This window comes from Bos indicus x Bos taurus, chromosome 4, assembly GCF_003369695.1.
Source record: "Bos indicus x Bos taurus breed Angus x Brahman F1 hybrid chromosome 4, Bos_hybrid_MaternalHap_v2.0, whole genome shotgun sequence".
NCBI lineage: Eukaryota > Metazoa > Chordata > Mammalia > Artiodactyla > Bovidae > Bos > Bos indicus x Bos taurus.
Window position 1 is genome coordinate 48,630,694 of NC_040079.1, and position 14,008 is coordinate 48,644,701.

At 43.4% G+C, this 14,008-nt stretch overlaps 1 protein-coding gene across 1 annotated transcript in view; it reads right to left on the reverse strand.

The window, feature by feature from the left end:
- Positions 1-12,264, reverse strand: part of GSDME (gasdermin E) — a 75,866-nt gene extending 63,602 nt beyond the window's left edge. Inside the window, exons 1-2 of the mRNA XM_027539351.1 lie at positions 12,008-12,264; positions 3,337-3,566 (exon numbers count right to left, since the gene is read on the reverse strand). Of these exons, the coding sequence (XP_027395152.1) occupies positions 3,337-3,547 (211 nt within the window). The 5' untranslated portion in view covers positions 3,548-3,566; positions 12,008-12,264. The remainder of the gene's footprint in view (positions 1-3,336; positions 3,567-12,007) is intronic.
- Between the last annotated feature and the right edge of the window lie 1,744 nt (positions 12,265-14,008).

Genomic DNA, 14,008 nt, shown 5'->3' on the forward strand with positions numbered 1-14,008 from the left:
ATCAAAGCCTTTTCCTATTTACATCTTGAGAATACAAACATTCTGGGAATTGACTTGGAAAGCAGCATAGAGCAGCTGTTAAGAGCTCGAGATTTGATCACTACTCTAAAATTCCTCGTTGGGAGACCTGGGTATCTCATCCATCTCCCTGAACCTCAGGTTTGTCAATGCAAATTGGAGATAATTAATAATTCCTACCTGATGGATTCTGCTGGAAGCTGGTATCTCTAAACCATGTAATAAAGAGCCTGGCACACAGCAAGTGCTCAATTTATCCACTGGGTTTAGACCAGAGCAACAACATTTCCCAATAAACAGGACTGTCCTGGGTTGTACAAAGTGCTACACAGATAGAAACTCTACCTTCAGTTCCCAGTTCTGGTCCCCATCAGGCTTATTACCACTCCTGGAAACTCTGACCCCAGGACTGGACCCCACAGCAGCCGGGAATAATCAGGACTGTCTGTGTATTCGAAAATGCCATGAGAGACACAGACACGTTCTGAAATAGACGTCATCTGTGCACATGTCTGCACCGAGTCATCCACTGCTGCAGGTGGAAGGGAAAAGTGCGGAAGCCAACAGGCTGTCACTGGGACAACCAAGTCACGGTCCTCTAACCTCCACACCCCGGAACACAACACAGCACTCCAGTGCTGTTGCCAGGGGCAAGGATGACAAAGGTGAGGCATTTCAAACCTGTTCGGTAGACAAAGAAGAGGGCACCTCCCATCACAGCCCTAACACCCACAGGGCACAGACGCAGGGGTGAGCTCCGGCCTCAGCTGATGAACATACGTGGGACTTGCTCATCTCAGGGACTGCCACTGGCCTGACCCATCTAACAGGAGCTCTCTGGACACCACGAAGAGGCCAGGAGCACAGAGTGGTGAATCCCAATTACTCAGCGGTTCATGGGCTGCTCTGTGATTTTTTTTCTCTCTTGCCTTTCCTCATAGCTAGTTGTTATACCATTTAATAAATGTTCCACCCAATAGCCAGGGGGAAAACATGACATAAATCACTATCAATTCATCTGCCCATTGCTTGACAGCTCTGATAATGGGCCTGGCTGAAGAAAGCACTGTCTAGAATGCTGGTCTGGAAGAAAGTTTAGAGATTATTTGTCAACTCAAATTATTTCCTCTGTCACTTTTACCCTTTAAAGAGAAATACAATTATAAAATTAAAGAACTTTAAAGCTAAAAGAAGACTTGAACATCATTTAGCCCAGTAATTAAGAGTTGATAGTACCTTCATACATCACTCTATTTCCTCAAGTTGTGTAGGAATGAGTACCAAAAGTCTTTGAAAAGCTCCCAACTTCTGGTCCAGTAATTGTATATTTAAGAATCTGTGCTACCCCAATGTTCACAGCAGAATTATTTACAATTGCCAAGATATGCAAGCAACATATGTGTCCATCAATAGAAGAATATATAAGGAATATGTGGCATATATATACACACACATACATACACAATGGAATAAAACTCAACCATAAAAAAGAATGAAATTTTGCCATTTGCAACAACATGGATGGAGTTGGAGGGTATTTTGCCAAGTGAAATAAATCAGAGAAAGACAAACACTGTATGTTATCACTTACAGGTGGAATCTAAAACATAAAACAAACAGTGAATATAATAAAAAAGAAACAGATTCACAGATACAAACTAATGGTTACCAGAGGGGAGAGAGAAGCAGGGAGGGGTAAGAGGGTAGAGAATTAAGAGGTACAAACTGCTATGTATAAAATAAATAACCTACAACAATATACTATACAGCACAGGGAATATTTTACAATAACTATAAATGGAATATAATTTATAAAAATTTTGAATCATTATGTTCTACACCTGAAACTAATAGAATATTGTAAATCCACTATATCTCAAGAAAAACAAAATTTTAATAAAAAAAAGAATCTACGCTGAAACAATTGTTTAAAGGAAAAACAACAACAAAAATATTCATTGCAGCCCTATATACAAAGCACTAAATTGGACTGGTTAAGCAAATTAGGGTGCATACATACTGCTTATTGAAAACAGTACTAAGAAATATTTAAACCATACTAAGAAATCTAAACATATAAGGTTAAATAAAATAAATGAGGAACATGTTAAAATTACATGTAGTGTGTTTCCAATGTTATTTTTCAAAAATTAGAAGCAGAGATAAAAAAGATACAATATAATAGAAATTAACATTTGATGGAGGAATTTTTATTGACTTGTTTTCTTGCCTTTCTATATTTTATAAATACTTCTTTGTAATAATGAGGAGTATTTTTGATGTTTGACATTTCAAGCTCACTATCTCCTTTCCTTTCTGTTACACATCTGGGCAATTGGGTAAGAAACTTCAGGTGCTCTATCCATTGGCACCAGCAGCAAACTGAACCCTTGCAAACCCCACCCATACAAAACCCTCACCATACCTCCTATTCACTAGAACAACTAAGCCCATCTTTTTCCCTCTTCTCTCTAGTTATTTTTGGACCAGCCTTGGCAATCTACTATGTTCTCCCCAGAAAAGCTTCATTTTGTGAGTAATAAAATCTTTCACACTCTCCTGATGGATACGGGGCATCATCAACCTCAATATTAAACCAAATTGGGAGCAGTAGAACTTCAGTCCACTTATACTGAGGAGCCACAACATCTACAAGTGGGCATGTTGTACTTTTATACCAAAAATTGCAATATTGGAACTCCTCTGGTAGAAAGAACAGTGGGTAGGAATCTGCCTGCCAATACAGAAGACACGTGTTTTATTCCTGGTCTGAGGAGATTCCACACACCTCAGAGCAATTAAGCCTGACCGCCACAACTACTGAAGCTTGTGCACCCTAGAGCCCATGCTCTGCAGCAAGAGAAGCCACTGCAGTGAGAAGCCCATGCACCGCAAAAAGGACCCCGCACAGCCAAAAATGGAATACAAAAGAAAAAGAAAACAGAACGGATATGTCTTTAAAACAGTAAGCAAAGAATCAGGAGAACTGATTATAAGGTATGGCTTTATAATCACTCCAGACAACATGTGGCTTCCCCAGTGGCTCATTGGTAAAGAATCTGCCTGCACTGCAGGAGACGTGGGTTCAATCCCTGGGTGGGGAAGATCCCCTGGAGAAGGAAATGACAACCCACTGCAGTATTCTTGTCTGGAGAATCCCATGGACAGAGGAGCCCGGTGGGCTATAGTCCATGGAGTCACAAAGAGTCAGACATGACTGGGTGACTAAACAACAACAACAAAACAAGACAACGTGTGTCTAAAAGAAGAATCATCTCCTGATCTGGAACAATTGTAAATATAACCAAAGAAACATACCTGGACTCAGAAACTGGTCTTCTGTGAGTACATCTCCAAGAGTGACAGATAAAAACTGGTACTTGGGTCTCTGCCAGCACCAGTATCTCTTTTTTTTGGTCACCAGACTTAGAAGTTGTAATTTATCTGAGTCATTCAAGTTTGATACTGCGATCAGGTTACCTCCAGCATCAACTTCCTTAAGAAAATTTCGTGTTGCTTTGGCAAACATTTTGAGAACTCCAGATTACCTGAAAAAAAAAAAAAAATATATATATATATATATAGGAAGTTATTATTTCATAACGTTTTCCTGAAATCATCTTATTTCTTCCTAGTATCAATCAGTATTCATGAAAGAATATCTTCTCCTTAGAGAAGCCTCTAGCTTGAGTTCAGTTGATGTCTAAAAAATAAAAAATTGAAATACTAAAAGAGGATATGAGTATAAATCAGGATAGGCTAGGTTATGCCTCCAAATCTCAGTGGCTTATAATCAGAAGGGTATATTTAGTGCTCACACTACACATCCAGTACAGAAGACGTTGCTCCTTGCTGTCATTCAGGGATTCAGGCTAAAGGGGCAGACACCGTCTTGAACATCATCAGTCATCAGCCAACAGGAAATAAGGTTCCAGAAAAGTCTCACATCAGGTATTAAATGCTCTAGCCCAAAACTGACACATATCACATTTACTCACAATTTGTAAGAACTAGGCACATGGCCTCAGCCAGTCATAATGGTCATGAAATACCAAGTATTGGGAAGGCAGAGACCTGGGAATATCTGTTGAACAGCATACTGACTACCCAAATGTGCATCTTACTTAAGACTACTTCTTTGAAGGGTTGAATGTGCTTTTTCTTTACATTGTGTGATTTCCCTTATCCATAAATGTAAAGTGACTAGCTATTACTTTTAAACCCAGAAATGAAAAGCCCAGTCACTCTTCAGCTGGAGGGGAAAAAAAGAAACACACATTGGAAGATATAAATGTACTATATTCACTGGAAGATGTCTATACTTTTCAATAAACTATTAGAATTACTGGCTAAACATCTGGGGGGAAAAAAAAAGTCAGATCCCTATCTCATGCCATGCATGCATGCTAAGACACTTCAGTCACATCCGACTCTGCAACCTCCCAGACTGTAGCCCACCAGGCTGCTCTATCCATGGGATTCTCCACGCAAGAATACTGGAATGGGTTGCCATTTCCTCCCCCAGGGGATCTTCCAAACCCAGGGATCAAACCTGAGTCTCTTGCATCTCCTGTGTTGGCAGGAGGGTTCTTTACCAACCAGCACCACCTTGGAAGACCCATCTCATGCCACACACAAGAGCAAATTCTCAGTGGATTAGAGGGTTTTTAAAGAAAAGTGAAACCATAAAAGTAAAAAAGACAAACAAATATTTGTACAATTGTAGAATTAGGCCTTTAGAAAGACAAATAGCAAACTGAGAAAATGCTTATTTTCTAGTTTGTATTAACAAAAAACTAGAATACTTAACATTAAAAAAACCTTTGCAAAGTACATCAAGGATTAAAAAATGGTAGGAGACACATGGACAAAGGTTATAAACAATTCACAACATATAAACTGCACATAGCTGTACATATGCAAAATATATATGTGCACACATACATGACCATTATTATTCAAAAAACGCACAAATTGAAATAACTATCCACAAAGGTTAAAATGTCTAATGCACAAGAAAGGTTAAAATGTCTAGTGCACAAAAACTGTGTTTTATTTATACTTGTCCCCTGGTATCTGGAAGTCACATAGAAAACACAATTATAGAATTTAAGAGCTGAGATAATCTTGGATGTTTAGTTACTAATAGTTCAACCCACCTTCTTTACCATGGATCTTCTCAAGAACATTAAAACGTTTTGTTTTACTATCATTAATTCTTCTCTAAAGTACCTTCTCTTAGATTATTTTATAGCCATCTAACCCTGTTCTTTTATCAGAGAACTCATTTATCAAAATATTTATTGAATCAGTCATTATTCTTAAGCATGCTAAAGCTGAAACTCCAGTACTTCGGCCACCTCATGCGAAGAGTTGACTCATTGGAAAAGACTCTGATGCTGGAAGGGACTGAGGGCAGGAGGAGAAGGGGACGACAGAGGATGAGATGGCTGGATGGCATCACCGACTTGATGGACGTGAGTTTGAGTGAACTCCGGGAGTTGGTGATGGACAGGGAGGCCTGGCATGCTGCACTTCATGGGGTCGCAAAGAGTCGGACACGACTGAGTGACTGAACTGAACTGATGTACTATACCCAAGTACTGTGTTTAAGCACTCAGGATACATACACAAAAGGCAGCCTCTCACCTTAATGAGCTACTAGTTTGGTGACCAGAAGGAGAAATAAACAGTTAAGTTTTATGCTAGATATTGACAGAGATTGCGAAAAGGAATGAACCAAGAAAAAGTCATCTCGATCAAGCTGGAGAGAAACACAGTGTCGCAGAAGCTGTCATGAAGCAGACAGCATCACAGCTGCATTTTGTGGGCTAGGTAGAAACGAGCCTAAGTCAGCAAAGGAGTACTGAGAGGAGGTTCTAGCAGATGAGCAATTATAAAGGCTCAGCACTTGCAGGAAGTGGTGGACAGGTGGAGAAGATTTTCTAAGATTTGGGACCAGCAAGGTCGTAATGATCAAGAGACATGGGTTTGTGTAGCTATGCCTATCACCACTCCTTTGACAGACTTAGAGTTGCTCTGCAAACTCTGGGATTGGTTCCTGCAGTGGACTGCCAGGTTCTAGAGCAGGGAGGGGCAAAAGACAAGGATGAGGAAGACTCAGTGTTGGTCCTGAAGGCCTGTACCTCCCCTGATGAGAGCCAGGGCAGCAGGAGCCACTAGAGGGGTTATATAGGGAGCAGTGTGATGAGAGTAGTCACTTAAACAGATCTTCTGGAAATGAAATAGGAGATCAGCTGGAAGGAACTACATCAGTGCCTTAAGGGCAGAAAAAATGCTGGTTTGGTGGCTTCCCCAGAACTCTGGTTGGATGTGAGGTTTCTGATGAAAGAAAGGAGACTCCCCAGCATGGCCTGCAGACAGCGCAGGCCTGGCTTGGCTGATGAGATGGAGATGCCAGTTATCAAAAGAGGGATCTGGGAAGAAGCAGATTGGTGGGGACAGTAAGGCAGTACTACCACTGAGAGTGCGTCTAGCATAAGATGCAAAGTTAATTTTGTCAAACACAAGGGAAGAATATTGAACAAAATACTGTCTCCTCAATGACCTGACTTTCCTGGTGGCTTAGACGGTAAAGAATCTGCCTGCAATGCAGGAGACCCGTGTTTGATCTCTGGGTTGAACACTAGACTTTTCCAATGGAGAATTCCACGGACAGAGGAGCCTGGCAGGCTATGGTCTATGGGGTTGCCAAGAGTCGGACATGACTGAGCGACTAGCACTCACTTTCAGTCACCTGGGGGATTTCACCCTGCTTTGCCCCAAGAAAAGAGTAGCAGCAGAACCTGTGTCAGTTCACCGGGGGTATCAGGATCTCCATTTCTATGGTTTCCATTCTTTCCTGCGGCAACCAGGAAGGGAGTTCACTACCTTGACTTCAGATTAAACAGGTCTCTGAAGAACATACATCAGGCTTGCTATTAAAAAAAAAGTAACAAAACCCATCTGCTATAGGCAGCAAAGTCTTAGTAATGACACCACTCCTCCCCAGAGGGATTAGAGGATAAAGAAGGGGAACTCCTAAATTAATTTTTAATTTTTTTTCAATCTAGCATCAAACATAGCCTCTTGACAAGGTAGGTTGTTTGAAGAAGAGTTAACAGCAGTGACTACTGCTTTGGAGGTTTTTATTCAGACTTATTTAATCAAAGAACTGAGGATATTTTCCTTGTGAAGCTAAAGTTAGAGGGTTTGGGGGTTTTTTTTAATTACTATATTTGAATACACAATACATTTACATGGCTCAAGAATCTAAACTATGGGAAAAGATACACACTGAGAAATCCCATCCCTACCCAGGTCCCATCTACCTTTTCACCCCTCTCCCCTTCAAGTATATCACCTTCATATTTCTTTATACAAATATAAAAGGAATGTACACACTGTTCTGCATCTTGCTTTCTGTCACGTGGCAATATATCCTAGAGATCTCTCCATGGTGAGTACCCTCTGCATAATACAGTTCATAATACCCCTTCCCGAAGATGTACCATTGCTTATTTAACCTGTCCCATATTGCTGATCACTTGGGTTACGTCTAAATTTTTATTACTATAAAAATGCCATACTAAATACTGAATGTGTGTCCCCTTCCTACATGGGCAAGAGAAGGGGTCCCCAACCTTTAGGCCACGAACCGGTACCTCCTGTCAGATCAGTGGCAGCACTACATTAAAAATAAAGTGGACTATAAATGTAATGCACTTGAATTATCAGGAAACCATGCTCCCACCCCTGGCCCATGGAAAAATTATCTTCCACAAAATAGGTCCCTGGTGCCAAAAAGGTCAGGGACCACTGGGCAAGAGTGTCTGAAGAGAGATTTCAAGAAGTGCTAGACCAATGGGTAAATGCATCGATAATTTACAGGTTGTACCATTTTTCAGTTTCACCAATAAGGTATGAAAGTATCAGTCTCAGCAACAAGAGTAGGTTATCAATCTTTGTATTTTTGCTAGTCATAGGTGAGAAATAGTATCTCAGTACAGTTTTAAGTCATGTTATTTTAATATAACATATAATTTAAGAGGCTTCCCTGGTGGCGCAGATAGTAAAGAATCTGCCTGCAATTCAGGAGACCCAGGTTCAATCCCTGGGTTGGAAAGATCCTCTGGAGAAGGGAATGGTAACCCACTCCAATATTCTTGCCTGGAGAATTCCATGGACAGAGGAATCTGGCCAGCTATAGTCCATGGGGTTGCAGAGTTGGACACAACTGAGCAACTAACACACATTTTAATATAAATGAATTCAAGCGTCTTTTGTTTGCAGCCTTTTTATATATCTTTTTCTTAACTGTTTGTGTCCTTAGCCTATTTTCTATTGCTTTTTCTTTATTCCTAGAAGCTTTCAATAAATCAGAGAGATGAACCAAGATATAAGCTAAAAATTTAACACAATACAGTTTATCATGTGGCATAGGGAGCCAATAAGTTGCTGTCTGATTCTCAAACAACTAAAGTAACTGTCCCACCTGGAAAGATTAAATAATATGCCCAGAGTCCACTAAAAGATCTAGAACTCAAGCTGCCTGACACAGACAATGCCTCAACTAGAAGCCAGACGTCAGATTCAAATTTCCAGAATGCTCCAATCTGAAAGAAGATGAAAATGACCTCCCTAGAGGTCAAGGTCAAAATGCTCATGGCCTAAAACTCCACTGCACTTTACAGCTGTACCAAAGAGCCTGGGCTCCCTCACTTGGGCCTGAAGAATTCCATTAGCAAACATCTCATCAGCCTCTGTGTCTGCCCAACTTGAATCAGATTAGAACTCAGAGAGTCAAAGTCAAGGCAGTAATGACATGAAAGCTCAGCTCAGACTCCTGGACAAGAGACATTAAAGGAAGAGACCAAAAAAGCAAGACAACGACACAAAGTCAGAAGAGCACACGGCCAACTCGGACCAAAGAATCTAAAAAATAGTTGCCAAGATGGTGACGGCATCAGAAGATACTACAATCGCTCATGACCATCCTCAAGACTGATTCAGTGTGATGGAATGATCACATCTTTGAGTTGCAAAAAACCTACCTCATCCCAATTCAGGATTCTTCTCTAGAGCAGCTCCAGTTGATCAATGGGCCTCTGCTTGAATTCTAAGGAAGAAACCTCAACATCCACTAGATAAAGAGGGGGTAACTATATGCTGAGTACCTGCTATGTGCCAGGTACTGGCTAACTCCTTTCTACATATTTCCTCATTGCATCTCCACGACAACCCTCAGGAGGTATTGTCTGCATTTTACAGAAGTGGAAACTAAAGTCAAAGATGTTATTTGCTCAAGAACACAAGAAAAAAAGCAGCAACCCTGACATCCAGGAACTCGCTTGGTACAATCAGCTAGCCCTGGGGTTGCCAGCACTGGCCCGGCATTCTCCTGGCTGGCACGAACAATGTCACAGGACATCAACATCAGGCAAGGCCACTCAGTGGTCATGATAAATCAAGACCAAAACAAGACCTTTTATAGTCTTATCTGACCACAGTCAGAATGTGAACACTGTCCAAACCACAAAAATGACCAAACACTCCCACTACCCCCACCAACCCTGACACATAAGTAACTGTGGTTTTCGGTCAACAGCAGTTTTAGCCTCACTCCTTTCAGACATGATTTACAAGGATACTCCAGAGAATTTCCCACACTTTCTGGCAGCATCCAATCCAGAGTAAAGTCCTATTTCCTTAAACTCTCCTCCAAATCGCCTAGAAGCCCAAATCCTATAACTCCTTTCTGACACCCAGATATGGAGAAGCCCGGGGTTGCCCATGGAGCAAAGCCTCCCTCATTCAGCAAGGAACTGACCCAACCCCTTCAACTCCACCTGCTGTTCCCAGAGGTCTTTGACTAGAAGGCTGCTGCTGCCGCTGCTAAGTTGCTTCAGTCGTGTCCGACTCTATGCGACCCCATCCCTGGGATTCTCCAGGCAAGAACACTGGAGTGGGTTGCCATTTCCTTCTCCAGTTCATGAAAGTGAAGTCGCTCAGTCGTGTCTGACTCTTTGAGACCCCATGGCACCCTACCAGGCTCCTCCATCCATGGGATTTTCCAGGCAAGAGTACTGGAGTGGGGTGCCATTGCCTTCTCCGTGACTAGAAGGCAGTGAACCTCAAATAGAGAATTAGTGCTGAGCCCAGATTCCAACTGAGGTCCACCTGTCTCCCAAGCCTAAGTCCTGGACCACCTGCTCTGCTGACACCCTAGTCAGCTTTATTTATTTATTTTTTTTTTTGAACCACATATGATTCATTTTGTAGAGTAAGAAAATGTGCTCAAAAGGGTAAACTTCAGTTACGGTGGAAGCAAAAACCATGGCTATAAAACATGCTATTTCCTCACTATCTAGGAAAACAAGACACTGCTATTAGTACTATTGTCTCTTAACAACTTCAGCACATTTCAAACTGTTTTTAGTTTTCTAAACAACAAAGTGAAATTGACTCTATTAACTTTAAATAGAGGTGTCATTCTTCCATATCTTCCAATGCTTACAGCCCAGTGCCTTCATTTGTATAGTAAGGCAAATTAAAGGGGAGAAGGCAATGGCACCCCACTCCAGTACTCTTGCCTGGAAAAACCCCATGGACGGAGGAGCCTGGTAGGCTGCAGTCCATGGGGTCGCTAAGAGTCGGACACGACTGAGGGACTTCACTTTCACTTTTCACTTTCATGCACTGGAGGAGGAAATGGCAACCCACTCCAGTGTTCTTGCCTGGAGAATCCCAGGGACAGCGGGGCCTGGTGGGCTGCCGTCTATGGGGTCGCACAGAGTCGGACACGACTGAAGCGACTTAGCAGCAGCAGCAAATTAAAGACAAGGAACTCTATCATTTCTTTCTAAACTAAAAATCTGAAATTAAAAAAAAAAAAAAGGTGGTCACAGGGCACGCATGAGCTTGTAAAAGGAGGGTGAGTCAGCAAAGGTTTGGGGGAAGTGGAACAAATAACTGGAGACTGATTAAGTAAAGAACCCACTGGTTCTCCTTGCGGGTTCAAAAAGAAAAACAAAAGCACTTCTGGAAAACCTAAGGAGCTTCTGAGGGCTTGGGCGGTATTTCTCAGATCTAATTGTCTGGCCTCATCTTTTCCCGGAGGTTTTCGTTTATGAAAAGAGCTCATTGGTGGTGGCTTTGGAAAACGATTAATTTACTCTACACTTCTTCAGCTGTTCTCTGATTCCGCAGCACTTTTCATTCCACTTCAACTAGTTTGTCTATTTGCCTCTTAAAGGCATCCATCAATCCCAACGCATCCCTCCTTCTCACCAGTCCTCTGAACTGAGTAGAATCTCAGTGAGAGGGTTTTTCCAAACCCGCTAGAACCCACGCCGTTCTAAGACGACCCTGGTCTTAGAACCTGGTCAGGTGCAGAGGGGAAGCGGTCCGGGTCCGCACGTGGAGGCCCGGTGAGCGCGGTGATGTCATCCCATCTAGGCTGAGAACTACCGGGCGGGGCCTGGCCTCCTCCTCCTCCTCCTCCGTAACCTCGGGGCCCAGGATCCCCGACGCCAGGGATGGGGACTCGGTCCAGGCAGGAGAGAGAATTCCACGCCGCCCCCGCCTTCCTTCCCCGCGCACACGCGCCCCCGCACGCGGCCATCTACAGCCTAGCCAGGAGAAACCGGAAGACAAAGAAAGAAGGAATGGGGAGGGGGCGCGAAGAAGGCGGGCAGTGGGTACCCGCTGCCCTAGCAAAAGCCAGAGAAGGAAGTGGCAATGGAGTGGAGGAGGAGAGGAGAGGGGATGGGATGGGAAAGGGGTGGGGTGGGGGGACGGGGGCTGGAAACGGGGGAGAGGGGGGACGCCATGGGGCCGGCGGTCCAGTTGCGGGCAACCCACCCATTCGTCCCCCTTAGGACTAAGGGGCACACCGGAGGGTGTCCCAGAGAGAAAGGGCCGCGCGGGCTCGGCTCCCCAAGGTCAAAGCCGGATCCCGAACAGAGCCGAGCCCAGACACCGGACTTACCTCGCAGCTGCCTCGGGCCCCGAGCCGGTCGAGTCGGAGGAGCCCTCGGGCCGGGCCGGGCCGAGTCGAGGCGGGGGATCGCGAGGGAAGAGGGCGGGCGGCGGGACCTTTGCTCGGTCCCCGCCCCTTGGAGCCCGGCGAGGCGGCGGGAGGAGTGAGCTCCAGAACTGGCACTGGAGAGTGTTGAGTTCTGAGGCTGCCCTCAGCAGGGCATGGAGAGACACGGGGCTTCCCCTTGGGCTCCCATATGCTCTGGGCATATCCTGAGTTACCCCACCTCCTTATCAGTATAACTGTCCGTGACTATTCCAATTAAAAGCACAGCCAGTCCACCACCCTACAGGAACACGCCCTAGTTCCTTGCATGCTTTATTTTTAGGATTTCATACTTACTTCAAGCATTGTCTTTCCCTAGAATGCCAGCTCCACAAGTGCAAGGGGTGGGTGTGGGGGGAGATTTTGTCTGTTTTGTTCACTATACCCCACACCTAGCACAGTACCTGATGGATGATAGTAACTGAGTTAATTAATGCATCCTCTTGTTCATTTCTCCAACTAGACTGCGAGGTCTCACTCTGCTTTGCTTGGCACAGGGTAGGTGAACAATGAAGTAATGGTTGTTGGACGAATGAATGAATAGAAATGATCAAGAGAGAAGTACCCTTTTTGTCCTCTGCCTGGCCACACTGATTAGAGAGTTTGGAAGAAAAAAAATCACTGTCTTGCTCCTGTCAAGAAACTTTGTATCCATGCTGTTGTTTCTCTGTCCTCATAAAATTGCACTGGCTTTTTATAGAGATTATTGTCTCCTGACCTTGGCCATTAACCTCAAGAACATCATTGTAAGTTGTATGTTAGTGAAGTTCCCACCAAGAAGCCAGTCCTCTGCCTAGATAGGTAACCACCTGTAATTGAGTACAGGAGCTTTTTGTGCAAATTGCTCAATGTCTTCAAAGTCTTCCCTTTCTTTTTTATCCTGTCCCCTGCCTTTCAAGTAAATGCTTGAGGAAGATAGTATGAGATTAGCAGCTAGTATTTATATAGCACTTTCCAATTACTGTCACCAAGCATGGTTTTAAGTACCTCACATGCATTGACTGATTCATTTACCCCTCACAGCAACTGGTTGGAAGTCCAAGTTACAAATGAATAAATTGAAGCAAAGAATGGGAAGCCCATCCTACTGAAAAATGATCCTTTGGGGCCTGCCCCCATATCCTCTGCTGTAGCAGCTCCTCTCAGCAGTAGGGAAATGATAGTATCTGATGTACATTTCCTGAGTTGTTTTACATATGCTAAAACCACCACCAAGTGGAAGAAATTAACTACTTGATGACCATGACCAGACCTACTAGCTACTAAGGATCCATACTGTTAACCACTGTGATGACACCGTTAGCTCACCATCAACCTATCAGAGTACTATGCACGGGCTGATCACATACCCTGGGACACCCCTCCCTCACCTGGATTTTAAAAATGCTTTGCTGAAGTTTTTTGTTGAACTCAGGGACTTTGGCTGCTTGGTGTGCCCTGAAATAAATACTGCATTTTCCTTCATACAACCCAATGTCAGTAGATTGGTTTCACTGCACACTAGTGAAGGAACCCAAATTTGGTTCAGTAACAACACTATCTGAGCTTTAAAACCACTGGACAGTGCTGACTCTTCTGAAAATAAGAAACACAAGAGTCAGTCCATCAAGCAGTGTTTGAACATGTAAGTATTGGGAGAGGGGGATGAATTGTGTTTAAGAAAGTACCCCCACCCCATTCCCCATGGCTACTTATCCTGTCCCAGATGGTTGGGATTAGCCCAAACTGAGAGTCTCAACTTTTCTGTTGTATTTTTTTTTGAACAGTTGTATTTATTAATATTATTATTAAAGTATTTGAAGATTTCAGACAGACAAATGCAAGATGGGAATTTTAGCCCAACTAGGGAAAAAATGAATAGAAAGAAAACATCCAACCCCAATCCTCTCACCCCATTGTAGATAC